The sequence below is a fragment of the Sinocyclocheilus rhinocerous genome, unplaced genomic scaffold (genome assembly GCF_001515625.1).
Source record: "Sinocyclocheilus rhinocerous isolate Xijiao unplaced genomic scaffold, SAMN03320098_v1.1 scaffold1319, whole genome shotgun sequence".
Taxonomy (NCBI): Eukaryota; Metazoa; Chordata; class Actinopteri; order Cypriniformes; family Cyprinidae; genus Sinocyclocheilus; species Sinocyclocheilus rhinocerous.
Window position 1 is genome coordinate 231,467 of NW_015650691.1, and position 11,697 is coordinate 243,163.

General features: G+C 38.8%; 1 protein-coding gene across 1 annotated transcript in view; it reads left to right on the forward strand.

Moving 5' to 3' along the window:
• Window positions 1–11,697, forward strand: part of LOC107712121 (double C2-like domain-containing protein beta) — a 236,772-nt gene that overhangs the window by 219,754 nt on the left and 5,321 nt on the right. Inside the window, exons 8-9 of the mRNA XM_016517264.1 lie at window positions 3,651–3,777; window positions 8,050–8,062. Of these exons, the coding sequence (XP_016372750.1) occupies window positions 3,651–3,777; window positions 8,050–8,062 (140 nt within the window). The remainder of the gene's footprint in view (window positions 1–3,650; window positions 3,778–8,049; window positions 8,063–11,697) is intronic.

An 11,697-nucleotide genomic window follows, 5' to 3' on the forward strand; every position in this document is an offset into this window, starting at 1 on the left:
AAACTTCTGATTAGTTTTAAGATTACGAGGTTATTTCAATTTGAGTCCTCCCCTTACTAGTTATTAAGAACTTTTAAACTTTTTTTTTATCCCACTTGCCAGTGGTGGATGCTGATGATAGACAGCATTGGGTGGCAGTGTTCAGCTCTCATGCTCCTCTTTTCTCATCTGTATAATAAAATAAAATGCAACTAAATACACCACCGCTCAGAATGAAATCCTAGACTCTCCTTTTATGCATTAGTCTGTTTGATGTATTTTATTGTTGGACGTCCTGATGGGGCAATTTTCTCCAAATGCATCATTAGGGGTGGGCGATATAGCCTCAAAATTATATCACAATATTTCAAGAATATTTGCGATAACGTTATTTATGACGATATAGAAAAAAAAACATAGAACAACGTTTTATTGGTGATTGCAGCTGGCAGGCAGCAGCATTTATTAGTGCAAACAAAATTAAGGGCATTTTCCATCCTTTTCCAATGAGCTACTGTCATCGATGACAGACTACCTAATTCAGAGTGTAAATATATTGTCATAAGGTGGCAGCAGCAGCTGTGTGTTCGACTTGAAGCAGACCGATCGGTGTATGACGTCAAAATACCGCGAGAGTGACTTACCCCTACACTGCACGCGTGCGTCTGCGGCGCGTTACAGCTCCGACGCAGCCACTCTAGTCAATACTTGTGTTTACACCAGCGGAGCCGCGGCTCTCCACACTGCTTTGCTAAAGATATGCGCCTCACCTATTTTTGACGGTAAGAGTGTGCGCTCAAATATGCTCTAGAACCGCTCTCGCGATACTTTGATGTCATACACCGATCAGTCTGCGCAGCGCTGCTTCAAGTCGAACATACCTATTGGGTTTGTGGTGTTGTTGTGCGCGCTAGGGAACGTATATCCGCCATACCTCATCGCGTCGCTATATCATTAGGCTTGTTTGAGATGCGCCTCGCCTCGCCTGAAATGAAGGTGAGAGTAGGCGGCTGCAGTGAGGGGAGGAGTGAAATAAGCGCAGGCAAGACGGACAGTTCTGATCTCTCGAAGTGGAACAGATAACAACGAGATCAAAGGCGGATATTGCGTTATTCTCACTCACATGCTGTGTTGCTAATAAACATGATATCATTTCAGTTCTGTTGCTTTTATATGAAAATAAATATGATGAACAAGACACTCAAAGTGCTTGCTATTTAATTCCATACGAAAGGTGGATTTTTCATCCATTTTTACTTTAATTGCAACTGCACTCGACTGCACAATCCGACACAGCAGCCTCGCCGTCGCAAGAGTTTTTTGGCACACGTCAGCATGACATCAGAGCAAGTCAGACGTAACTCGGACACTTTTCTAACCGGCATGCATCTCGCGGTGATCACCGGTGATCGGTTCTGCGCAGATTTTGCTCATCTCAAACAAGCCTATTAATATCGCGATATGACACTTTTTTTATCATGTTAAAATGTATACCGGTATTATCGTGGATGGTATGATATGGCACACCCCTATGCATCATGTATGAAAATGTTTTTAGATCATAAACCATCAGACTACTCTGTAATAGTGACTACACCTAAAGTGACTCATATTCTTGTAGGTTTTGTGTAGTTTATGATATTTGTTGGAGAGGGAGATGAAGGAATCAATCATGTTATGAGGTGCAAAGCATGAGGATTATAGCAGTCCTTGAGCCTGAGACAAGTAGACGTGTCTAGAGTGAAAATATATCTGAATTTTACTGTCTGGATCAGCTCTGCTGGCATGACAGAAATGATGCACTGGATAGAATCTGCTATTTTGCTCTTCCAAAACCTAGTCTCAAATCCGATTTCAGTTACCAAAACATTTTAGACACACATTCTACAAACACTGGGGTCTGGTTTTCATTTGTTAAACATTTTATTGTTCACAAAAACAAGTTATAAGATAGTTTCTAGTTGCTCCCAAAGACTTGAGAATCAATTAAATCCCAAAAGTTATAATAGTTAAGTTCTCTTTCTTTCTTTTATTTTATTTATTTTTGGTGATCAACATACTAAACTTTGAATTGTATTTAGGAGAACTTATTGGATGGCATATAGCCACAGGAAAATAAACAGTGCATAAGCTCAATTGGTTCTCGCACTTATCATGACATGCCAGGTTTGAATGCATGTGCAAAAGCTTGATTGAGATTTGAGAGCCTTAGCAGAAGACAGTATTTTCAGTAATTGACTTGTGTTTTAGTACCTCGCATATAGTTTGAGAAGACTTTGAATAACACATAGGGTTGGGTACCGAAACCCGGTACCAATATGGCACCGGTACCTATGTAACCGGTATGTACTAGAACCGAATGCAAACGCAGATTTCGGTACCTCATTTCGGTGCCATGCCTGAGCGATCGATTGAAATATTTGTCCTCTGGTTCTCCGAAACGGACGTAAGAAACATCATCGCGGCACTGCACGTGAAAAATAATTTCCCGACTGAGAAAATGAATGTGAACTCAAGTCGGAAAGCTCTAATAATACAAATTCAACACATCTTTGAAGTAACGAGAGTGTCCATGTTATTTTCACATCCCGACTTAAAAGCACAACTCGGGAAATGAGCGCATCCGAGGAGCGCGTGAATGCAGTAATTACACTTGCTCTGATGGCAGCAGGTAGCCTTCCGTTAACTAAGCTAAACATGCTTAAATTAAAATGCCTAAAGCTAAACCTCCCTTGTATTCACATTTCTAAGAAACGATACCCAACCCTAATAACACAATAGTCATATTTCCTTTGAAGTTATGTGTATGGTGTTTTTGATGTCCTTTTTGGAACTTGAAGTCATGGACTTTTATTATGTGGAAAATAGCAGATAGGATATTCTGCAAAATATCTCAGTTTAACAGAAAGAAAGTCCTTTAGCTTTCAAATGGCTTGAGGGTGAGTAAATAAAGAGATTTTCATATTTTGGTGAAATAATTGTCTCTTTCTGCTGTTAGCCAATTCATCAACGCATGGATTTGTTGTTATTCTGGCCATCTGTTCTTTCTGTAAACGAGAGATATCAGCAGTAAGTTCTTTTTTCCTGTGTGAATTACTCATCTGTATCCAGTCAAATGTTATTATTGACCTGTGCAAAACTAAAAGAAGCCGTGCCTTTGTTCCTACCCCCACAGATCAAGTGGTTCTTGGCGATACTGCAAATAGCACAGAAAACTCATTTCACAGTGAGCAAGCTCAATGCAAATGAGCATCTATAGTAAAAAGATCCTCCCATGGAGCTTCTGCTATGGATTCTAAATATATGGGATATACTGAATAATTGGTTCCGGTCACACTATGTATTTGACAGAGAATAAGTGCTTTTCAAAAACAGTTCTGAAGCACAGGTGGTGGGGAATCAGTTTGTAATGCCTGCCTTCAACACTTGACTGGATTCGAGGATATGTACTCCTCCATATATTTCTTTGACTGAACGGAGTACAGATTTTATTAGTAGGTTCAGACAGGGTCAGAACTGTTCTAGATAATATCAGAAATGTATTTTGAAAGCTTTGAAATGGTACATCAGATTAACATGGTGATGAAAGTCTTCTCACTAGCTACATAATTCCTTTACACGTCAAATCTACAAGCCAGAACTCATACGGTCAATCTTTTGTTTTCATCTAGGATTTCAGTGTGTGACGAGGACAAATTCCGCCACAACGAATTCATTGGTGAAACCCGAATCCCCTTGAAGAAACTCAAACCCAACCAGACTAAGAACTTCAGCAACTGTTTGGAGAAACAACTTCCTGTGAGTTACAGTCTTTTAGAGCTCATCTGTGGAAAGGAATCAGTCTGACGACGGAAGGAGCTCAGTTGTGCTAATCATCAGTGTGGTTGTCTGTGAGTGATGGAGAAATTGAGGGAAGTTTGAAAGCTACATAAGGAGATTCAGATATCAAATTGATTAGAACATCCTAACGAGTGACTCTCATTAGAATCAACATATTAATTAGAAATCAATTATCATTGGAGCAACATCCTCACATCCATCACCCATCTGAGACAAACATGACAGGCTTACAAACACCAGCAAACAATACGATGTGATAAAGCTATAGGCTGCTTGCTGCTGGAAGAAAACTAACAACGGTTTAACAATTGCAGCTTGTATCACTTGTTTCAAAACCTGCCATATCTTCAAGGGAATACATTTTTGTTTCACTGGAAATATACAACCATGAATGTATGAGGGAGGGACACAGTCCCACACGTGTGTTAGTAGCTGGACCATACCTTATATCTGAAATGTTATACTCTAGTCACAAACTAAAGCTATAGCTCAGCAGGAAGTCTTTCGTCAGTACCTGGGCGCAGCTCTGCTAGGATCAGCACAAACTACTGCTTTATATGGTCTGGCAGGAGAAGGAGGAAAACATTAAGGAAAGCAATTCGATACACTTCATTGTAGGCATGTCTTCTTCATTTGAGGGTGGTGGATGTAGGTTTTAAGGCATGATTACTGTGTCAAAGTGCTTCATGGATTGAAGTGGGATAATGTACATCCAGCCCGTGTACATTATAACTTTGCGTCTGGGTCATGATCACCCTGTCAGGGTTTATTTTGTGATAACAATCAGATGTATGTGCATTATCGCTTACTTGTCATACATCTATTCAATACTTCTGCAATATCACACGAGCAAGAACACTGTTCTGAATTTGGCTGTAAGCACGAGATCGCAATGTGATATTGCTTTGATGCAGCAGTTTAATAAACAGTTAATATTAAAGGGAAAGTTCACCCAAAAATGAAAAACTGCTCACCCTCATGCCGTTCCAAATCCGTAAGGCCTTCGTTCCTCTTCAGAACACAAATCAAGATATTTTTTATGAAATCGGAGAGCATTCTGATCCTGCATAGACAGCAATGCAACTGACACATTCAAGGCCCAGAAAGGTAGTAAGGACATCGTTAAAATAGTCCATGTGACATTAGCGGTTTGGCCGTAATGTTATGAAGCTACGAGAATACTTTTTGTGTACTATGAAAACAAAAATAACGAAGACTGACTCGCAAGGTAAAAAGTTGCTGAATAAAGTCGTTATTTTTCTTTTCTTTGCACACAAAAAGTATTCTCATTGCTTCGTAACATTACAGTTGAACCACTGTTGTCACATGGACTATTTTAACAATGTCTTTACTACCTTTCTGGGCCTTGAACTGTTAGTTGTGTTGCTGTCCATGCAGGGTCAAAAAGCTCTCGGATTTCATCACAAATATCTTAATTTGTGTTCCGAAGATGAACAAAGGTCTTATGGGTTTGGAACGACATGAGGGTGAGACATTTTTGGGTGAACTATCCCTTTGAGTAACTTAGACCCAATATTACCAGTTACTTACAGAGTTCCAAAAGAAGTCAAAGCAGAATTAACCATTGCATGTCTCCAACCAACACAATGTTGTGGTGTTTTGTTCCTTAATTATTCTGTTTTTGAATTAATCGGTTAAATGACTGAATCAATTAGCATGTTTTCTTTCACACCCATATGCTGATGACTACCAAAAATCAGTTTATTAAATTTTGTGATTTCAAAACATAAGAATCCACGCATTCCACTTAAGTATTCTATTTATTATGATAGTTGTGATGTTACAGCATTACAAACTTCAGTGTATGCCAAAATGTCAGCAGGAAACTTGTACACACTCTAATGTTTACGGTTTCTGTAACTAGTTTCTACCACTTCTTTGGCTGCACGAGATGAGAACACATTTGTATAATTTCTTGGGTCAGGAGAGTCAGTGTATGATATATTTCCTCCTCCCCTAAAGCGAAACACCCGCTCTGGCTGAATGCACTTAAATCTGCAGAAAGGACGCATTCCTGTTACATATCACATATTACACAACTCTGCTAGAATCAGCACAAACCACTGCTTTATATGTTCTAGCAGGAGAAGGGAAACGTTGTGCACTTCAATAAGCTGAAAGAGCACAGGTTTAGGTGTTTACATACCGGGCAAAATCAGGGTAATGGGCAAAAATCTAGGCGTCGATAAGTTTAGACCTAAGCCATTTAAGACCATATGGCAATCAAGTAAAAGGCCAATAAAAGAAAATGCATTTACATGACCACACCTGTTGTCAGCTTAATAAGCGTAATCGGTTTAAGAACATGCATGTCAACACTTGTCAAGCATGGGAGAAACAAATGCAACAATAAAGGAGGAAAACAAATAGAACAATAAATATTTATTTATTAGTTAGTTTGCGCAAGCATGTTGCTAAATACTGTCATCAACATATTCTATGCCAAAAATGAGAAGATACAGTAAGTTTTCAGTGGACTTTCAAAATTAGCTTTGCAAATGAAAATATAGTTGAGGGTTTTGTTCATTTAGTCAAGGTTTTTTTTTTTACACCAAATGTGATTTGTTGACGCTGATAGCCTCGTGGCAGCACCTTTGGCACGGGAATCTTGGGTTTGAGTCCTGGCTTTGGATCTTTCCCAATCCCACCCCCCTCTCTCTCTCTCCTATTTTGTTTCCTGACAATACATACTTTCAAAATAAAGGCAAAAAGGGCAAAAATAAATCTTTAAAAAAAAAAATTGGGTAATCGAGATCTGGCAGCATCAGCGCATTTTTCTGTTTGGGCTAGCAATTAATGGACAGATTTTCTCGTGCATGAAATCACCTACATTGCCAAAAAGCGATGAAAATGCCAGAAAATAATGACGATTCACATTGTCATGAATCGGGTGAGCTGTTATGAATCCACTTACTTGTATCAAGGGGTGTCCAAACCTTCACCTAAAGGGCCAGCGTCTTGCAGAGTTTAGCTCATTTCAGCTTCTAAACACTTGCCAGGAAATTTCTATTGAGTCTGAAAATCTTAGCTGGTTCAGATGTGTTTAATTAGTGTTGGAGATAAACTCCTCCGTACCTCCATAACCAGCACAGATTTGCCTAAAATTACCATTGTTTGGCAAAGAAATTATTTTACATAGTTACTCATTCCAAGCATTTTTTTTTATATAAGCCTTATGTTTCACCTCAAATGACAATATATTTTTAGTAATGTTAATATTTAGCCAGTCCCTGAACTCATTCTTTAAATGGCTTGGGTATGCAGAACATTCACAGCTTTATGGACTGAATGCCCCTGATGCACAGACTGACAGTGTGTCTGGAACACACAAACACAGACAAGCAGAGTGACAAAAACAGTATATAAAAAAAATCAGTCCTATAGGACACCACTTAGGCAATCAAATTGCAGGACTGAAACTGTTATATAATGACAAACGTTTCCCAAATGTCTTTAGTTTTTTTCCAAGTTACTTTTCAGTTAGCCTTCATGAGTCAGTTTTAAAAAGATAAGCACCACCGATTTAGATAAGTCTTTCAATTTAAAAAATGACATTTGACAGGTATGGAATGCTCTCCAACCCTGACATTATGAGATTTCCCAGTAAGTTTTTAAAAGTTCTAGAAGTAGTTTTTTTTTAGCTCTATTCACTTCTATCCATTAATTATCTGTCACCCACCTGAAAGATCAGCACACAGACTGATCTGGGATCTGCTCTCAGGACTGCAGTACAGGTAGAGGTGACAAAAGTTAAACACAAAGACTGACTTGAGATGTGCTCTTAGGCCTGAGAGTGACTCCACCAGCTGGCAAACAGTACAAAGTGTGTTTGTTGTGTGAAGAGACTCTGCAATGTGTATGTGAGGGTGTGTGTATGTGTGTGTGAGTGTGTGATCTCCAGTGGGGACGGAAATGAGACAGCAGTGTGTGGGGGATGAACAGAGACGCCTCCTCCACAGCTAATTAACTTCATGCTTGACGGCTTTGGTGGATCCACAAAGTTCTGAGAGCGAGAGAGAGAAGATTTACCTCAAATTCAACAGTTGAGATTGCCATAAAAAGTCTAGACAAGAAAACACTGGAAAGAAGAGAGTGGTGCATGAAACTAATTGAGCGAATTAATAAATTATCTACTAAGGACTGATGGCTGGGTTTTCTATTTGTGGTCTGTGTGTGTGTGTGTGTGTGTGTGTGTGTGTGTCAACACAGATCGACAAGACAGAAATGACAAATATCTGAGAAGATTTTTTGCTGTTTGTTTTTGCCAAAGATGCTTGACAAAACCAAGACAAAACAGTAAAAAGCACATTTTGGCTTTTTAATTTATGCAATGGTGAAAAAAAAATTGGCAAAATACATGGGGAAAAAAACTCAAAAAACCGTGTTCGGTATTCGGCCTTCGGCCAGTGTTTAATTTTGTTTCAGTTTCGGCCAAGAATTTTCATTTCGGTGCGTCCCTAAGATCCATGCATATAAGAGTATGTGAATTACAGATATCAAAGGAAATCCAGCTTTCTGTTGCTGAATTGAGTAAAGTTAGTTGACTCAAATCTGTGGTATAACAATAAGACAGGGTCTTTTCATGCATTGAAGTTAGAATACATTAATGTTTTTGTCAAAATTACAAATAATATGTGAGAGATTTTCCCTACATAGATTAGATACACCACAGAAAATGGAAGTAATGGTAGATGTTCTGTTGAGTTCATTGACATTAAAATGAGATTAAAAAAAAACAATGTAAAAAAAAAAAAAAATAGCCTATGCACAGACAAATAATTTAAAATAAGATCAATTATGCATTTAAAAAAAGAGGTGATTTCATGTTTTCATGAATTTCAATTTCATGTTGACTTTAAAGTGCTGATCTGACGGTAGAGTATCTTGTTGGGTGGACACCAGAAGGTTGTGGGTTTGAATGCAGATTATGTGCAAAAAACTTCATTATTCTGTAAAACAGGTCACTTTTTTGGTTCATTTAAAGGGGTCATAACTGAGAGACAAAAATTCCCTTGATCTTTTGACATATAGGAGGTCACTGTACTATGAAAACATCCTGTAAGATTCAACAGCTTATATTGAAGCCAGTCTGCCAAAACAACAGCTTGTAGAATGTACCACTCTATGATGTAATAGTGTGGATAAACACCACCTCCGCAGAAGATCAACGCCTGCTTCTACATCGTTGCCTGTTTAGCCCCGCCCACCAATTCGTGCACGTAGTGTAAATAACGATAGGCAAACGTGCAGGTCTAAGCAGAAACCAAATGATAAAGATGCTCTGAAGACAACAAGACACTGTGCAGTGCCAAGCTGTTTAAAAAACAGTCTTTGCATTGCCTTCCTTCTGATCCCAACGTTAGGAATGAGTGAATTAACTTTTCAACTTTTTATTTTTAATGAAGTTCCAGAACACGTCAATAAGAACATGGTCCTTTGTTCACTTCATTTTACCGCGAATTCATTTACAATCAAAGCACAATTCGACGCAGGATTTTCAGAAAGATTGTGCCGGCTATATTGGATCCAACAGTAATGTCGCAAAACAAAACTTTTTTTTTTTTACGTGATTACTATTGCTTTGTCGGTTAAACATATAATTTGATAGGATGCTAAATCATAGCAGCGTCCATCTGTGAAGGATGTAAGCTGTCAAGCATACACAACTGTTAGCCAATCATAGCAGTGGGCATTTACTTCCAAGTCTACAATCTGCCACACCTATTCTAACAGAGCGTTCTGATGAAGGGGGTCAAAAAACAGAAAATAGCCTATTACTTATAAGCTATGATGTTTTTTTATGTAAAAATCTAGATAACATTATAAGTGGACCTCAGAGAACAGTACAAAATTATTTTTAAAAAGGCAGTTCGTGACCCCTTTAATACAGAGATGCTTTCAAAAGAGCTTCCAAAAATAAACTGATGTTCATTGCATATGCAAACTGATATCAAAAAGTTTCTTCTTTTCACTAACATTTGGATCAGCGGTGGCGAACTCCAGTCCTGGAGAGCCGCAGCCCTGCAGAGTTCAGCTCCAACCCTAATTAAAACTCACCTGCCTGTAGCTTTCTAGTAACCCTTCAGACCTTGATTAGCTTGTTCAGGTGTGTTTAATTAGGGTTGAAGCAAAACTCTGCAGGGCTGCGGCTCTCCAGGACTGACGTTCGCCACCCCTGATTTGGATATTAAAATAGAATAAAATGCATACAATAAACAGAACTAAGTAGGCTAGCTGATTACTTTCAAAGTTCTTAGATATCGTTGTCAGTTCATACTGCTGTTAACACAAGACAAGCAGATGCAATGAGACTTGTTTTCCGGTCATGTGACATTCCAAATAAAGCCTATCCCACAGGAATGAGCCATGAGCTTTTGAGCAAGGCACTTAACCCCAAATTTCTAAGGGATTATCTCTGCATTGAATGTACCATTAAATCACTGTGGATAAATCACTTGCTAAATGATTTACCTACAATGTTGGATATATGTTTGTAAGGAAATCCTTAGCACATCCATTCATCATGCTAAACACAAGCATCTGAACCATTAGTCAACGCTTGATACCAAAGCAGTTATGTCATAAGCGTAGAATTGTGTCTTTGATAGGGAGAAATGCAAATGTTTGTGTATTTTGAGGACTGGAATGTGTTGGGTGAATGAAGCAGTGATCTCTGCGTCAGCACACAGAGGGGATTAGAGCTCTCAACTCCCTCGCTTCCTGAATCGAATGATTTATAGAGGGATTACAGCAGTGGGGCACTATGATTTTGTTTCTTACATGTACAAACACTGGTCGATTTACACAGCCTGGTTCTGATTCTACAAAAGCTTTGAATAGTAAATTATTCATTCATCGTTTCTGCTGGTGACAACAAACAGTGCAAATCTTGTGCATTTGTGTCATTAGTTTGTCTCCATCTGCAATTTTCAGATCATTCTGTCGTTCCTCTGTTTTTCCTGCATATCTACACACAGAGCAGAGCAGTGTTCACCGATTGATATCACTTGATGTTCACCATTTTGGGAAGTAAATGAAATAGATTTTTCATTCATTTTATCCTTTTAAACTCCAGATGCATTTAGTCACTAGAAGAGCTGAATAAAATAGTTGTCCAGCAGCACAGTTACAGGAGCAAATGTCATTCCCTGTCAAGAGACTGTTACAATAAGAGGGAAATGAGCCTTTTACAAGTTTCACTTTTTCTTTAAATGTCTACTGTCATTTCTGTACCATCCTGAACAAGACACTGTTTGATTCATTTCAGTTTTTTACTCTATTATTCAACTAATTCTGCATAAAAAATAAAGAATGCCATTCTACATAAATACCCAGGGTAATTATATTATTGCCTTTACAAAATAAGACAGACTGTGATTATTAGGCTGCTGGGTTCACTGCCTGGATCTGAGTCTGTTGGCTGTCTGCTTGTCTGGTGGTCTTTGTAAAAGAACAAGGGACCCTCATTAAGAGGGCTTGCAGGAGTAGAGCCGCAATGAAACATTTAATGACCTCGAAGTCAGCAGACAAGTGAAGTGAGGTTGTTTCATCTTTTTTTTTTTTAAAGAATGCTCCTAGAGCAGGGGTGCCCAAACTCGGTCCTGGAGGGCCGGTGTCTTGCAGAGTAAGTGAAGTGCATCTTTTTTTTTTTTAAAGAATGCTCCTAGAGCAGGGGTGCCCAAACTCGGTCCTGGAGGTCCTGGAGGTTGCAGAGTTTAGCTCCAACCCCAATTAAACACACCTGAACCAGCTAATCAAGCTCTTATTGACATACTAGTATCCTTTCACTTTCAGCCCTCCACATTTTATATACAGGAGCTGCAATGCCCTCTGGTGGACATACTGACCATACTGACT